Source organism: Pinus tabuliformis, chromosome J (assembly GCF_031772625.1).
Source record: "Pinus tabuliformis cultivar Carrire ecotype Pingquan chromosome J, CPIR1, whole genome shotgun sequence".
Classification (NCBI taxonomy): Eukaryota; Viridiplantae; Streptophyta; class Pinopsida; order Pinales; family Pinaceae; genus Pinus; species Pinus tabuliformis.
The window spans coordinates 1,229,581,824-1,229,599,497 of record NC_142295.1 but is presented as its reverse complement, the minus strand read 5'-3'; the positions used below and the strand labels follow the sequence as shown (position 1 = coordinate 1,229,599,497).

The window sequence follows — 17,674 nt, the reverse complement described above, 5'->3', positions numbered from 1 at the left end:
ACCACGTATATCTGTGTCTCTCTTGTTTTGTGCGTTTTCTGTGTTTATATTTCTGCAATATTATATGTGTTCCATTGCTCCGTAATATATAATTTTCTAACACCTGCTTCAGATGTTATCATCTAGAAGACAGTGATCTAATTTTTATATATGTAAAGTGTCTTTATGTGATCAATAAACAGTGTGTATTGTATGTTGTGTGTAATCACTTTTTGATCTCTCTCTATTTTCTAACATGGTATCAGAGCCAGTGAAGGATGATGAGATCTGACAGACAGAAGGCCAACGGTCTTTGGTAGGAGGTCAAGATCTGACATATATAAGGCCAACTATATTTGGTAGTTGGCAGTGGAACCATGTTGGATTAATGGTTGATATTATGTAGAGAATATGTGTCATAATATAGGATTAGATGAGCATTGAGAAATTTGTGAGCCAAAAAAGGTGTGTTGCAAATTTAACTGACCCTGCAATCTATGTTGACTGTTACCACAGTCCATTGTATTTTTTCTATGGTAGCCACATTGAACGAATGTATGTGTAAGGCCACTAATTTATGATGTTCAATTTATCTTGACTATCGAAGTGGATCTAGTGAAAGAATGTCACAACCCTGATTTTCAGCCTACCATCTCAGAAGTTGTAAGAAGAATTTTTGGAAAAATTAGGGTTGTATAAGGCATGTTGATGGATTTTAACCTTAAAGCACCAAAATATCCCATGATCTAATTTTGATTTGTGGAAAATACATATGTTTCCATAGCTTGGGAGAAAACCAGACCTACACTCTCCATAAAATATCCAATCAAATCTGCGAAAGCGATGGAGGCCCATGCGATTGTATGTGGATATGGATTGTTGTTGCACATTGTTCTAGAACTCCTTCTTATCAGCATAGAAGGTGCCCTGATATTTCCAAACAAGGACACGCACAAATGGAACATCCTGAATCTCGCGAATCACAAGATCAACCTCAAGAATTACTACGAGAGCTAGAGAATGAAAGTGGAGATGAATAATATTAGGAACTTCAATGTCGTTCCAGGATAATGTGCTTAGTACATCGGCAAATATATGACTTCAACTCAGTAGCAAGTAGATTTGGTGGGAGATGGAAGGGACAACTGGATGTCTAGTATGCCTTATTTCAAAGATCACGGATTTGGCGTAAGCATGCATATGGATGTGTGTTTCTTCGCTTTCTCCCTTAATTCCGCCAGTTCTGATGAACATTTTTCAGCAAATAGGAGTTCCATGTTTGAGCCTTGACTGAAGGAAGGATTCTATGTGAACGTAATAGGCACTGCCTATGCCATGAGCCCTGCCAAGGATCTCAACAAGAAGCCATTATATGAAGTTATTTGTCTTGTTCAAATGACCAGTAAAATAATCATGTAGGAATATATAAGGTTCACCATTTATTATTTGGAGCTCAAAGATTCAATTTTTGGGCAGTTTCTATGATTTTTAGGCAAATTCTACGGATAGTTTTTATTTAGCTCCAATATATACTTTGAACCTAGTGGCTTAGTTATATTATTATTTTAAAAAAAAAAGTGTGAGAGATCGTTTTGGTGTTTGTGTTTTTAATGGTTATAACAAGGGTTGGTGGTTCTTAAACTGCAAGCCCCGACGAGTCGAGGTGTTAATATTGTTGATCTTGCAAAGTTCATCAATGATGGTTAGAGGCGGTTACATTTTAAATGGAGGTCAAGTGACAACTTAAGGATGTGGTGGTGAAAGAGTGGTGTTTGCGAGATTCCAGATTGGATATGAATGCTGATGAAGACCACTTAGACAAAGTTTATTCTTGTTGTTGTAATATGTGTTTTCAATCTTTTCCATGTATGCATTAAGGGAGGGTGTTGGAAGTAATGCTTCCATGTGTTGTTGTGAGTTGTCATTCTGAGTCTCTAAGTCTGATTCTAGAAATAGTTATTTCCCTATGTTTATGAGTTGTCTATGAGTTATAGATCCACCTTCTTCAGATCTTATGGTCTAGAAATCGGTGATCTAATTGTTATATATGTACTACTTTATGTGATAATAAAAATGTGCATTTTGCGTTATGTATAATCACTTTTTAATCTCTCTCTATTTTCTAACAATATAACAATTATTTTATACCACCTTGCTGGAATAACGTGAATTTATTTATTTTTAATTAATTTAAAACATATGATATTTACTCTCTCGTATAAAATAATAGTCTAAAATAATAAAAAAATTCACAGATTATATGAAAGGAATTCATTAATTCAATGAGTTCATATTATATCCCTAGTGCATATATCATAGTAGTTTAAACTAAGCAAAAACATCACACATTATGTGAAAAGTATTCATTAAGTCAATGAGTTAATATTATTTCACTAGAGCAGACGCAGTTTCAACATCATATAAGAATAACTAATAATGCACCGAGAGGTGCAGAAGAACATTGATATGAGGAGTGGGGAAATGTGGAAAGAAATTTTTGCCTTGTGTGACATGTCAGGCTACAACATTGATGTCACCTTATGGGGCTCATAATGCCACGCTGAAGGGGGAAGGAACTTTCTGGCCTTTGCACCTCAAAAACCACTCCATTCCTTGCAATCAAAGGGGGTCGTGTCGTTGTGTTGTAGGAACAAAATCTATGAGGATGCCCTTTAATTGCAAGGACTAGAGTGGTTCTTAAGGTGTGTAGGTCAAAAAGTTTGTTCATTTCAGCGTGTCATTGCACACCCCATAAGGTGACATCAATGTTACAACCTGACATGTCGCACACGACGACAATTCATTTCCACATTCTCTCCACTCCTTCTATCAGCGTTCCTTTGCACCTCTCGATGCAATTGCTAGTATAAAATTCAAATATTTTACCAAATATGTGTTCATCATTTTTATTGGCTTTTGAATTTCAAATAGAAAAGTAAAATATGAGACTCCAATCTCCCTCTGGAACCCAAACATTTATTATTGTTGTCGGACTATTTTATGTTTTGGAGTTTTTAACTTGAGTCTTGTAAAATCATTTTGGTTAAGATGATGGTGTTTAGTTGATTAAAATCTATTTTTGAATACATAAATGGATTAAGTATCTTGAAAAACACTAACATTATGTAGAAGTCACAATTCAAACTTGTTATTCTAACTAATTCACACTCCCATTGTGTAGAGTTCACAAATCAAACTTGTGATTCCAATAAATTCCTACTAGATTTCAAACAAATTATTGTGTAGAGTTCACAAATCAAACTGTGATTTCAATGAACTCCCACCAAATTTCAAACAAATTTCCTACCAAATTTCTAAAAAAAAATATGTTCCAAAATATAAAACAATTAAATGGAGTTGTTCGTTACATTTATTGGGATGTACAATTAATGCCACCGGTCTTTACATTCTTTGTGTGTTTAAGCACACATGCCATTACATTTTTTCCTTCGCTTGGTGCACGGTTAAGATACACACCCATGAGAATAGACCATATGCAAGAATTGTAATGATCTAACAAGCGCACGTAGTCATTACATAACTGCAAATGGGCTTATATACCATAGATCACAGCAAGAGCTAACCAGCCTGCCATAGGGCATTAAATGCCCGTATGGAGGCCCCCTTTACCATCCATGCCCATGCCCTTCCATCCGCCATCCATCGTTTCTCCGAGAGCTCGACTGCCCATCGCATCAAATGTTTTCCGAGAACAGGGGACCCACCACCTCCGAGCTGGCACCTGCTGTTCTAACCTATTTTCAAACAAATGCTTGCGCGAAAGAGCCATTTGCTCCATTCGCGCTCCCGTCAAAGCTCCTCTGCAACCCCTCTCGAGCATACACTGCATCCCGTAGCTACATTGGAATATTCACTACGGTGTGCGCCTTGTTGGTGGCTTCAACTATGGAAATAGGAACCCCACTATCGTTTGACATCATTATAGAAAACAATTGCATTTACCTTCAAGAAATATTTGAAAAAGTCTCAGGGAGCGTTGTAAATTCCTTTAAATTCCCAAGCAAAATATGTTTATCTGAATTATAGAAAACATTTGTGGAAAGAGTCATGCAATTTCATTATTACTGTATTGTAAGATACTTCAGCGTTGTGCGGATTTGAAGATGGATCCATCATTGATCTGACTACTGTGAAAGAAGGCACAACAGGACAAGATAAGCCATTACAGTGAAAGAAGGCACAGCAAGACAGATAAGCCAAAGGCATTGATGTAGCTAGGTTATGAATTAAGGTACTGACAATTCCTGCTATATTCTAAGTTGCATTTCAATATCATAAAATCTCATTTTGTTCCTTCCAATTTTAGTCGTTGTTTATGGATGGACAGAGCGTCCATCATTGAACCCATCAGTTTATTGACCAAAGCCAATACATTCGTGATTCTGGTAGGTCCAAGATCTATACTGTCAGTGCCCATTAGCCCTTTGCTTTTTGAAATTAATTGGGAAACAACAAATGGGCTTGTTGTTGACTGCAAAGATTCTACTATGCAGATTAGATGCTGGAATCTGTCTGTAGATTTGTAGGCCGAGTTTGGTATTGAAAGAAAAAATAAACCCAGTGACTTTCAAGTAGGTATGTAACATCCACGACTTTCGAATTGAGTTCACATTACAAAGGGTTTTCTATCCAGATTAATGTTGGCAACAGAATCTCCATATCTCACAGTTAGGGCAATATCATATCTCTGTGTCGATGTTTGCTATTCCTTAATTCTTCGTATTCATGAAATACTGAAAGAATCGCTTGATATAATTTTTGTAAATACCTTTCAGCTAACCGTGCTAGATAAATTTCAATCAGGGTTTTGATTCTTAGTGAATATTCCAATGTAGAATTTCCACTTATCTATGTTAAGAAAATGACCCATGGCCAAAGTAATGGAGTCCATTCCTATTTAGAACTATTTACTAAATATTTCTTAGTATCTTACTTCTAATTTGTTTAATTTTTTCCTCTTTCCCAATATTTTATGTTCATCTAAATATAGGGTTGTTTGCCAGGTAGTTGTAGATTGTTTGGCTTTCCACCAGTGAGATTCTGCATTTCAAGCTTTCTTCAGACTCTCTATTGAGAATACCTACTCAAGCAACATCTTGGTTGACTCTAATATCCATCATACAAAAAAGCTACTTGCAGTTGTTACCAGTCAGGGCTGTGGGACAACCATATTTGTCCTATGGATTCCAGTTTTCTTCGAGAAATTTTCAAGGTACTCATTCTGGTCTTATGTCAATAAATGCTACTACTTGGAGATTCCTATTTAGCAGGTCTATTTAATGGCAGGTTGGTTAGCTCTTTATTTATGACAAAGACATTTTCATACAGGAAGAAGTTTGTGAAAAACCTTATTTGCACTGATAAGAAATCAATGTGCCTTTGCCTTTTCTACAACCCATTCTGGTGCCACCGACATTGTAGTTGTCTATTTAGCAGCTATATTATCTTTCTAATGAAAACCTCCAATGCCAAAGGTTTTATATTTAGCAGCTGGGGTAGCTGCATTACGCAAAGGGCCTGAAAATCGATCCAAAGATATATACACTCCAAATATTGTGGCAAGTACCATGTATATTGTCTACAAAAACATTTCAATTCTAAATTTAACAGTTTGCAGAACCTATGCATTTTACTGACAATTTTAGAAAAGTAAGCCTGTCTTGTCCCATTCAAGACAAGTCACATAACACAAGATCATGCCAAGCTCTATCATATGTAAGTGTTTCAGTCTTTTAATCAAACAAAGCTCTCCCGGCATCATCACTCCCATGTCATATCTTCTCAAAATTTCCTTGTTTCCTAATTTGAGGGGTCACATTTCCATTTCAAATTTAGGTTTCCATTTCCCCATATCATGCAACTTAGTTATAGAGGTATTCCTACTTCACCAAATTTCGTCATCCAACATTTTCCTTGGTCGACCATGGCCACATAGTAGGTGTATTGTCTCTTCCATATTATTTAGAGAGATCCAATTCTACCATTAGGAGACAGTTCATATATGGTGAAGAAGGAATATAAACCCCTTCAGCCATTACTTCCCTTCTAAACTTATTGGCATCCTTTCTATTCATGTGAGTTGTGCAACATCCAAGTCCCATAAAGGAACCCACTTCTCATCGATAAGAGTTATCGCTTAATTCCATTTCCCAAGATTCAAGTCACAAGATTTTGGTCCCATCCATTCAAAAGAGATTTCATACTATATATTCCCTTTCAAGTTCATCTCTTCAGGCCCCGATCAATATAGGTTACCTATCCTCCCCTAAAATTTGCAATTTCATTAACTACTCTCTATACTCTTGCACTGACATATCCTTTTGTTTTAAATTATAAAATCACCTAAACAAGGCGTAATAATTCCCTCAACTCGTTGCCTGGGACTTAATCTTCTTCTCAACAAACTTTACTCTTCTGGGTCAATCTTCAACTATGTCCTCAATTTCAAACTATTGCTTCTTGAACCCAATTTATTACTACATCTAGGTTTTAAATCTCCTCAAGAAATTAAAACTTCACACCTTATTTGGGTTCATTGTTTCAATATTGCTTCTATGAGCTCTTCTAAAGCATAAAGTTCTTCAATCAGAGTGTTGGCAGGAAATTCTTGCTCTTCCATCTTCAAAATCCTTAATCTCTTCTTTATAGCCTCTACCCTTTTGCATACTTGTCATCACATACCCTGTAACGTGAATAATCTACCTTCCCCTTCTTCACCAACAAAAATAACTCTGCTTCGTCATCCTCTGCAACCAGGCTTTGGTTTCAAGTGGGATTCTGTCCTTTTCATATTAAGCTCTATTCAGAGTTCTAGCTACCTCTGTACATTTCACCTCTGACTCATTTTGACTACAAGATCCTTCGGATTTTTGGGTTTTCTTTCTAATTTATTGGACTACTAGAGGAATCTTTCCATTCTTTTGCCCTTGGCATTATCTGTGGCATCCCATCCTGCATTGGGAGACTTAAATTTGTAGTGGCAAGCCGTCATATAAGTTGGGTCAGGTTTTCTGCATTTTCGGGCCTATTCGCCTTTGTCTAAGCACATCAATTCTGAGACTGTCATGTATATTTATAATCAAGAGGTAAAGCGAGACTTTCAGGTGCACAAGTAGTTAATCAAGGACAACAGGGATGCCCTTGGCACAATTACAGTGAAATTACAGAGTCATGATCACCAAATTTCTTCACAAAATGATACTATTATGGGGATTCTGCGCCATTTGAATCAAAGGGTGATGCAGTGGGAAATGGAATGTGCTTTCCTATGAAGCACACAGTAAATTCAAAATGATATTTCAGGTGCTTCCAATCACATAAACTTGGACTCCGCAGAGATTGGAGAAATCGAGGATGAAGACACTGTGTGGCAGCTCTTTGAAGCCATCTCTTTGAAGCCATGGAAATAGGAGATTTGGAACTAGTGCACTCTACCCAAGGTATGGAAGAAGCTGACATTTGTAACATCTTTTATTTTTCTGGTTTATTTAAAGGTTTTACTAATACTAGGAAGCTTTTACAGGATCTATACTTGTGTGAACTGTTGGAAAACTTTGTTAGCAGTCTTTTGTAAGCTGGGAATTTTAGACGTGGAGTTGGAATGCCTAGCTTATCTGGAATTTCAAAGAACAATGTACTTCTATTGTTACATAGGGTAGATGTTTATATATATTCAATTAAAACATTTTTATTTTACAACCATTTAACAATTAATTTATAACCAATCAACTATTAAATTAATACAAAACATCAATACTTTATAATAAAAACATTATATGACCATTAAACTAACATTCAAGAATCTCACGAGGCCACAAAAAAGCACCCCTTACAATGTGTAGAACTACAACACCCATAGATCAGCAGAGCTCCTCATCAAATATCCAAGATTATGGCCATGCACATTCCAAACCCATGTAAATGCACAAAAACAAATTCTCCATGCCTTTCTCAAACAGTGGATTGAACTTTCTTATTAAAAGAGTTTTATATTTTAATTCCATCAATACAAATACTAAGCATGCCTTGGGGGACTTTATAGTGATCATTAAGCAGTGATAAAACTTGCAATAGTTGTTTTCCAAGCTACAGCAACTGAAGTTGTTTCCCACATCACAGAAACTCCTTTATGACACTGGCACAAAACTATATTGTCATAAGCTTTATTAAGTATGCATTTAAGTTCCTCTTTTACAACTAGTTGAGAAATGCCTTTGTCACTCAATTAAAATATTGCTCATAGTTAAATGCTATCAGATCTAAAGTAACAGCCAAGGAGTGTGCCCTCTTGGCTGGCATAACTCAAGTAAATAATGACTTTCCAGCAGGTCACCCTAATGTAACTCCTCATTGAGGGTGCCCTTCATGTAATCAATCAAGTTAACTCCCTCCTGAACCTCTAACACTAGTTGTAACTATTTATACCAGCAGGAGTGCAGATCCAAAAATAATTGAAATAACCATCTCAAGTACTGTGCCTTCCTCTGTTGTTATAAATGAATGTGGACAGGCCCAAAAGTAGCATCAAATCAACACCTTTCCTCTGTGGTTAAGTTATCCTTGCTGCTGGTTATAACTCCCATAACAAGCACGCCCAATTTCTTGTTGTAGACACTGTGTTTGGGCTTCAAAGGAGTGCCCCATATCTTGATATATCTCCTCAAAAGAACACTTGAACTTCTGAACATAACCCACAGCCACATACTTTTACTGCAGTGCCCTATCTTATGCAAATTTTCCCTGGAAACAATGGGAAACATGCAGGAATGTGGCACAAATGTCCATGATTGAAGTGGCCGCAAATCGACTTTGATTTAACTTGAAATATATTATCATGAAAGGTACTTCTAGCTTTTGCATCCTTGGTAGAAGTAATGAAGCAACTTCCTTACATTTATTTTTACTATGCCCTTAATCATTACCGGTGTGGAAAGAAGTTGAACAACAAACCTCACTTCAGCGTTTGCGGGATAAATTGATCTTGGAAGATTGCTTTCAAGAGCACTTTAATAGAAGAGAGCTGAAGGAAAATATAACACGGCATAGTGACAACAAAAAAATAGATTCATGTTAGAATACTTTAATATGATAAAATATCCTGATTGAAATTGATTATTTTTATTCTACCTCAAGTTTGAATGCACATCCTTGAAAAATAACACAAAATCGAATATCAGTGATAAGACTTTGGGCATAAAGAGAGCATCTTTATTTTTCTATTAGCATAAAGAGTTAATAATGCACGCACATGTTAATAATGCATTCATGCTCATGAAAATGAGGATGTAGCATGACAAGAAGAAATGAACCATTTAAGACAAACCTTGTCATGCTATCAAGGATTCTAAGGATTTCAAAATATCATCTTTTAGTAACATTGACTAAAGAAACCCTGGAAAATGGTTTTTCCTGTTACATTTTCAAAAACATTGTTATATCCAACGATTCCGATTGCAGTTGACTGTTAGTGTTTTCCAGAGCTATTGTTGACATCTTGAAAGAGGGATTGCATTGGGTGGAGGGTTCCAAATAGAGAGAAAACTCCTATGCTTATCCAGATCTCCATCAACAAGAGGCAATATCCAGGAAATCAAATCATGTGTGCTAAATGTTTCCTCCTATGGCCACACAGTGTAAATCATCAACTGGTATACTTATTTGACAGGATTGCATCTATGATTTCAACAAACATTTTTGGTTGAAGTGATTCTAATGTCTACACAAATAGTTAACACAACTTTCTCTTCTTCCTTTTGATTCTAGCCATTCCAACCTATGGATGGTCTCCATATTTTTTAATTCTAGCCATTCCAACATATCAGTGCTCCTTCTGCTAGCTAATGCTCTTATATGATGGATGACAAATAGTAATCCTTCTGCTCCAGGGTGCTGAACCAACATCTCTTGCAACAGCCCTAAACCCAAGTGAGTTTAGTTGATTGTGTTTTTTAAAATGCCCTCTAGTATGTTGGAATCTCCTGATTATAACCTCCAATTTTCATGGAATTTGTAAGAATTTTCTTATTTCTTTCATCTAGTTAATCAGAATAAGATCTCTATTGGATCTAAGTAATAAGGTCTCAACAGTCAATTTGATTGGAGGAGTCAGTGTGATCAATCAATGAGATCTAAGATGGAATGAGTTACAATTATTTAATGTATAAATCTGTGATTTTGAATTAATAAAAAATGAGAGTGTGTGTTTAGTGTTCTCCATTTTAAACTTTGTCCTTCAGTATTCATGTTTTTGTTTTTCATGTCTTCATTTTTACATCGTATCAGTGCATATGTTGACCGTGCTTCCACTATAGTGGTGGTAGCAACAATAGAAACATTAACATCAATTTATCCTTTCATCTTTTTTTGGGATGAGTGAGCATCTATGGTTGGAAGCATGTCCAACTCATACAAGCCTGCTGCAGCTTTTTGGAGGTGATGCTTTTAGCTTATGAAGCTACAAGCTGTAAATGTTGCTCAAAGAAAATGGGTCATGGAGCATTGCAAGTAATACTAACCCCAAGCCTTTACCACCACAAGATGTTGTAGAAACTGAAAGGTTAAGAAGTGAAAAGCCCGTGCAACTACTGTATTGAATATTGAAAATTCGATTGTAGCTCAAGTAAAAGGGCAAAAGAAGCATATGACAAATTGAAAACTTTCTATGAGAACAAAGATTGGCCCGTTAATTTTTAGGTAAACTAACAAATTATCCAGAAATGTTAGCCCGGAGATTTATCATTAATCACTCATTTTCTTCACACAAGTTGCACTTTAAATATTTAAGCGCGGCAAGTAAATTAATAAACATTCACTCAAAATTTGCATAATTTACTTCAATGTTTTTAAAGGTTTCATCAAACTTGATATACCAGTAAATTCCAGCCAAACACTGTTATATTAGAGACAGAGAGGCAAGGCATCCGATTTTTTCCAAATACTCCTCAACCGTCAAATTATCCAAATTTTCCAGCCCGATTTATAATAGCAACGACCCGAATAAGCACTCATGTTTCGGCCAATTAGAGCAGGACAAAGATGAATTAAATTTATGCAAGCAAATTAATATACATTCACTCAATTTGCTTATTATAGGTTCCATATTTCCAACATTTTGCCAAAGTTATTGTGCCCGTCTAAGATAAAAGATTAAAGTTGTATATTTCATAAACTTAGAATCAATTACTCTGATCATGAAGTCCTATTTTCTTGCATGATAAAAGAAAAAAACATCTAGACAAGGATTTTAATACGAAGATGGAGGATTTTCAATCCTAGACAAGGATTGTAGGAAAAAGTGTACAGGAGAAGTAATGCCAAAGCGAATCAAATTAAAATGCGAATTTTACTCAACTCATGGAAACAACTTTCCTTTTGCTGGATGCATTGAAACCTATAAAAGCTATACTCTTTTGTAGGTTCTTTTTAATGCTAAAGTATTCTTTATGTCTGATTACTAATTAACAATGGTGGGTTGTTTAAGGCATTAGGGTTAATAATTTGTATAAACTTGAAAATGTAGCAGATGATGAATGTATACATGTATGATAAATGTTGTACAAAAGTAATGAAATTATCCTGTTCCTTTAGCTCATGGGAGGTGGAAAGAGCAGAAGGGTGACCTTAAGAGTTGTCAAGGCTTCCTAACCCTGAGCATTTACACGTGCAGGTCCCGAGGAGGTTGAGTAGACTTAGGTTGGACAGTGGACTCAGATTTCTCTTTAGAATATGGTAATGCACTACAAAGATCCATATTTTATTTTAACCAAATTTAGTGATGCCCCTATTGTGGTTGGAATTCTACATCGAATATATCAAGAGAACAGCAACAGTGTTGATTCTGTTGAACAACACATAGTATAATTTACCTATTAAAATTGGAAATTAAAAATGGAAGAGCGACCTCGCCTGATCAGCAATATCTTCACTTGTCTATAGATGCAAGAATGAGCTTCCCGGGATTCAGCACTGTGAGCGGACCTGGAGTTAGCACCGTGAGCGGGATGCAGTGTATGCTCGAGAGGGGTTGTAGAGGAGTTTCGACGGGAGCGCGAATGGAGCAAATGGCTCTTTGGCGTGAGCGTTCGTTTGAAAATGCGCCAGCACAGCGGGTGCCAGCGCGGAGGTGGTGGATCCCCATTCCTGGAAAACGTTTGATGCGATGAGCAGTGAAGCTCCTAGAGAAACGATGGATGATGGATGGAAAGGCATGGACATAGATGGTAAAGAGAGCCTCCATATGGGCATTTAATACCCTATAACAGGCTGTATACCATTTGCAGTTATGTAAGGACTACTTGCAGTTATGTAAGGACTATGTAAGGACTACGTGCGCTTGTTAGCTCATTACAAATCTTGCGTACGGTCTATTCTCATGGGTGTGTCTCTTAACCGTGCACCAAGCGAAGGAAAAAAAAAATTATATATGTATTCAAAACAAATCAGTGGAAGAATGTTATGACGCACATGGGTATCCACTAGGGCTAGCCCAAATATGAGCGAGCATTCACTTTACAGTTAAAAAAATAAGAAATATAACATGCACCGCTTAATTTGAATCGTGATTAAACCAAATTTCATGTGTTTTCCCATACGCTGCGCTGAAATAAAGTCACTGGATGGATGGTTTGTCCGAAATTCACGTCGCATTTTTACGCAGAAGGTCTTTCCACTGGAAAATCGTCCATGTTTTTGTTTTTTTTTTTAAATCTGTTCCCACAATCATCTAATTTTGTTTTTCGCCGTTGATGGAAGTAAACAATTTTTGTTGTCCACTGTTGATGTGTCAAGGCCATGCCGCACACTGCGCGCTGACTATGCTCGGTCTTCATGGCAGTGCTCTGTGAACGCCTTCGCTTCCGAAGAGATCCATGGCTCTCAATTTCTCACTCTGCCAAAGACTTCATATACACAGGATGCTCTGTAGAGATGTCACCAGGAGACTCAGCGCACAGCAAGTTTTAGGTAACTACGTCCTTTCATCCGGACTTCCCCTCTCTCATTGAACTCCATTCCGTCAATTTCTGAAAAAAAAATTAATATAAATCGTGGAAAAAAATGTAATATCGACCCTTTATGAGAGGTGGAGGAAAGTTTGGTACGCAATGACTGCAGAACATGGTGGATCTCCTCTCATACGTACGCCAATCCCTCCTCCGATTAACCAATCTATGTTATTGGTCGTCATCGTCATCGTCATCAAATACAACAAAAAACTTGAATATTGATATTTAGAAGGGAATCTATATTTTGACGGACTACCGGTACAGAGAGTTGAGCTGGTTTTCGATTTACCAAGGGCGGTGTTGTGCAAGTAAACAGAGGGGGCATTTAGGCAGTTTCTTCTGTAGAGTTACAGGGGTATATTTTTCTTGAATTTATTTCAATGATTGATTTTTTAAATATTTGACAATTAGATGGACATGGTTTGATATACTGATTCATAACAATCCACAAAAAAATGGTAATCAGATAAACATAGGCGCGGCCAAATAATTGACTACGCTATGTTTATCTGATTCACTAAATCAACAATCCAGATAAAAATGATAATCAGAGAGACATAGACGTGACAATCAAATAATTGACGGAACATAGCAGCCCCATATCCGCCAGATTATATATATATATATATGATATTGAAAATCTATGAATTAAAAACGCAATTCGGTGGCAGAACTACGAAACATGCCGATATTAAACATACGATGTATAGAATGTAATTGTAACGAATTAATCCTAAACAGAGGTGGAATCTAGGCAGTTTCTGTGACAGAGTTGCAAGTGAAGTGCTGAATCCTTCGATGAACGGAGATATTTTAATATCATAAACCCATATCTGTAATATTGAAAATCTATGAATTAAAAACGCAATTCTGTGGCATAACTATGAAAAATGCCTAGACTAAACATATAATAGATCGAATGGAATTGTGAGGAATGAATCTAAATCGAATGTAATTGTGACGAATGAGTCTAAAACCTTGTTTACAATAGTTAATAGAGAGCTATTTTTGGCACAATCACTTATTATATCATTATAGAAGTGAAAATTCTTTACCATGATCACTTAAGTGTATGAATATCAAATATGGTGATTTTAGATTAAATGTTGAAAATTAATAGGACCAAGTCCCTACGGATCACTAAATTGGTGTCAAATTCTTCATTTGAAAATAAATATTCTTGTATTTTACTGATTTCGGATGGTGATTATGAAATCATTCACTCTAGGAAAAATGAAAAATCATATAAATATTTTTGTATTTTATTAATCTATGGTGATTATGAACTCATTCATTTGAGGAAAAAATGAAAAATCATATTGGATTGCAAGATGAAAGAATATTAAATTAGAACATGAAGGTACTTACAATACATATCACTAAAGCTTGTTATGGATTTTTTTTTGTATTTTATTAATTTCGGGTGATTATGAAGTCATTCAGTATAGGAAAAGTGAAAAATCATATTAGATTGTACGATGAAAGAATATTAAATTATAACAGGAAGGAACTTACAATACATAACACTAAAGCTTGTTATGGAAATTTGAAAGTAGGAGAAAGTTCTGGTTTAACAGAATTATATCGCATTTCCCAAATCTGGGCCTGATGATTTTCCCAAAAGAATTTCATACCTTCGGTGTATCTTTACTAGTAATACATCCGTTGCAACAGTAGCATACATTCATTCACTGTGACGAGTTTCACCTCTATCTACCATAATGTAAAGTGGAATCTGAACTGTATGCCATTCGACTGCTGCTAGAAGACTTTGGGCGACCAACATCATTTGAATAGCGGGAAGTAGAGCGAGAATCAAGTGGGGCTATGGGAGGCAAAACGACATATATAGCCAATGGCCTCGAAGAGGGAAGCGGCATCAACTGCTCATTGGGGTTTAGGAGAACCTGCAGCGCTTGTCTGATTGAAGGACGCAACTGGGGATCCGGATGCGTGCAGGCAAGCCCCAAAATCAAGGCTCGTTTAATCTGTTCTTCCTCAAAATCTCCCTCCAATCTGGAATCCACCGCATTCGTAACACTTCCCTGCCGGTAAAGTCCCCATATCCAATCCATCAAATTCTCCTCTTCTGATACCGGATTTCGCTCCACCACCCGCCTGCCGCTTGCCACCTCCAACATGACGACACCGAAACTATAAACATCCGACTCCGAAGTGGCCTTGCCTGTGTAACCGCACTCGGGTGCCCAGTAGCCAGGCGTCCCTGCTAGCTTGGTGGTCACAGCCGGAGATGTGTCATCGTGTTCAATGAGCCGGGCGAGGCCGAAGTCACCCAGACGGGCATTGAAGTCCCCGTCGAGCATGACATTGCTGGGTTTAATGTCCCGGTGAACGATCTTTTGCTCCCACTCTTCGTGAAGGTACAGGATAGCCGAAGCGAGCCCGCATAAGATGCTATGTCTGAGAGCCCAATTCAGAGGAGGCAGATTCTGATTCCCTTGCTGATCACTTTGCTGCCTGAAGATGATCTTGTCGAGGCTTCCGTTGGGCATGTAGTCGTAGACGAGCAGCAGCTCGTCACGCTCGTGGCACCACCCCTGGAGACGCACTAGGTTCCTGTGTCGAAGTCGGCCTATGGTGTCGATCTCCGAGAGGAATTCCCGATTTCCCTGTCGCGACCTGGCGGACACTCTTTTCACTGCCACCAGTGCCGTGACCCCGTCTCGGCCTTCCAAGGTTCCCCTGTAAACGCTTCCAAAGCCTCCGGTTCCCAGCACTTCCGTCTGGCTGAAGTTCTTTGTCGCTTCGGACAAAATTTTGTAGGAGAACCGGCGAGGGGCGTAGGGTGAAGCTGACGATCGGTGCTCTATCATCGATAATTGTCCGCTTAGCCCCCGATCTGAGCTCTGCCTGGCAGCTCTTCTTGCTTTCACAATTTTTCCGAGGAACCACGACAATAGCCCCCATAAGGATGCAATGGAACAGACGAGCAGGCTAACCTTCAGGACCGTCCTTGTCGATCTTCCCGCCGACCTCGATGCACTGACGGGCGCTCTATTCAGCGACCATTCGGGCAAGCTCGCAGAACTGAAATTCCAGTCCAATATACGTTGAATCTCATAAGAACCACCTGTTGCCGCCGAGAATCCAAGGTAGGCTGATCGCGGAACGGTGCTTGATAACTCGATTGTTCGGTTCAAGATGCTCGCGTAAGGAATTGGTCCGTCTGCATAGGCGGCGTATATCTGCAGGTTTTTGTTCCAACCATCGTAACTGATTCGAACCCTTATCGGTCGCCCTGACTTCATATTGATGCTGTATTGTTCCAGATTGGCGGTCGCGTCGGATATGATGCTCTTGACGTCTATGCCGACATGGTTATCGTCCGGATCGAAGAGGTTTTGGATAGTATCAAATTCAATGGCCAGCTGATCGGTTGTATTTTGGTATGTTAATTCATCAAATAAGCCAAGATATAGTCCAGAGCTGTCTGGGAGAAAGGGTTTGTCATTGGGGACTATGACGAAGGCCAGCCCGTCTCCATTTAAATTCACCTGTCCAGCGGGACTGCTGATGCTGCGGAAGCGCATGGTGAAGGTGGTCGTAAATGTGGCTGGCCAGACAGTGATTGGTTGGCGATAGAGAACCCTTCCGATGCAGTTCTGCAACTGAGAATATTGATCCGTAGAACTACCGTTTGGCGAGGGAGTAAGGTCGATGTAACCATGTGAAGGGGAAAATGAAGCATTACCCATGTATATCAACTGCCTGCTGTTATTGTTGCCAAATGACGGGAAGAAGAAACGTGTAGTGTTTCCATGGGACTCTGCAAGCTGCGTGATGAATGCCAGGACTGGAAACAGGAACGCCCAGGCACCGCCCATGATAATTACACCAAAAGCTAAAACAACAGTCCAGAAGAATATCTGAATATCCGTCACCGATCAGATTGGAAATGAATGTTGCATAAATCTATAACAATGGCTTCTACACCTATAAGAAACAAACCGTTAAAGGCTCACTACTTAGCTTGCAAGGACGACAAAAATTGGAAAGCTATCGAAGTCATATTGGGCAAGCAATCCACCCGTTAGCCTGCAATGTACACTTACCATTCTTCTCAAACCTATTAAATTTCAAAGGAAACTTAATCATAATTAACTTGACTTTGAATGAATGAAATTTTAAACAGATTAGAAATAGTTTATAGGAGTAACAGATTTCTTTTTTCTTCACTTTTTGTAATTCAATCTTTTTATTATTCAAATTAATAATGACCTGATCCAACCTTGTCCTCTTATTAAAAGGATAATGTCAAGGAACTGATTTTAATTGTCTCTGAAAGCATCACATTCCAAAATGAAATGTTTTTCCAATTCCACTACCACATAAGAGCAAACAGCACACACCCGTTATTCCCAAGCTTCTTTAGGTCTTTTCCACCGACCCATTTCGCACCGTAATTGATGTGAGTTAGTTCTTAATTGAACAATAAGAATCTTTTCTCTCGATAGAATGCTAGCTCCAATGTATTCTTTTTGTTGGAGATCACAAGTGGGGTTGAATTCCTAAACATAGTACTTCTTCTTTCTACCCAACTATTTTCCCCATATAGGTTTAAGAAACTTCTCAGTAACAAAACCCTTTACCTCCTTGCTATTTGTGTGACTCGCATTGAGGTAAATATTCCATTTTTGCATCTATTTGTTGTT

The 17,674-nt window shown here is 37.9% G+C and overlaps 1 protein-coding gene across 1 annotated transcript; it reads right to left on the bottom strand.

Annotated features, from left to right (window-relative positions):
• Nucleotides 1-14,558: 14,558 nt before the first annotated feature.
• LOC149231573 (putative L-type lectin-domain containing receptor kinase S.5) lies at nt 14,559-16,852 on the bottom strand. The gene has a single exon (XM_089376323.1). It carries the CDS (start codon nt 16,844-16,846, stop codon nt 14,711-14,713), a length of 2,136 nt encoding a protein of 711 aa, XP_089232449.1. The 5' UTR covers nt 16,847-16,852; the 3' UTR covers nt 14,559-14,710.
• Between the last annotated feature and the right edge of the window lie 822 nt (nt 16,853-17,674).

What these genes read in the sequence shown, in the direction of transcription:
- LOC149231573 (XM_089376323.1), bottom strand. Translation starts at nt 16,846, where the DNA reads ATGGGCGGTGCCTGGGCGTTCCTGTTTCCAGTCCTGGCATTCATCACG.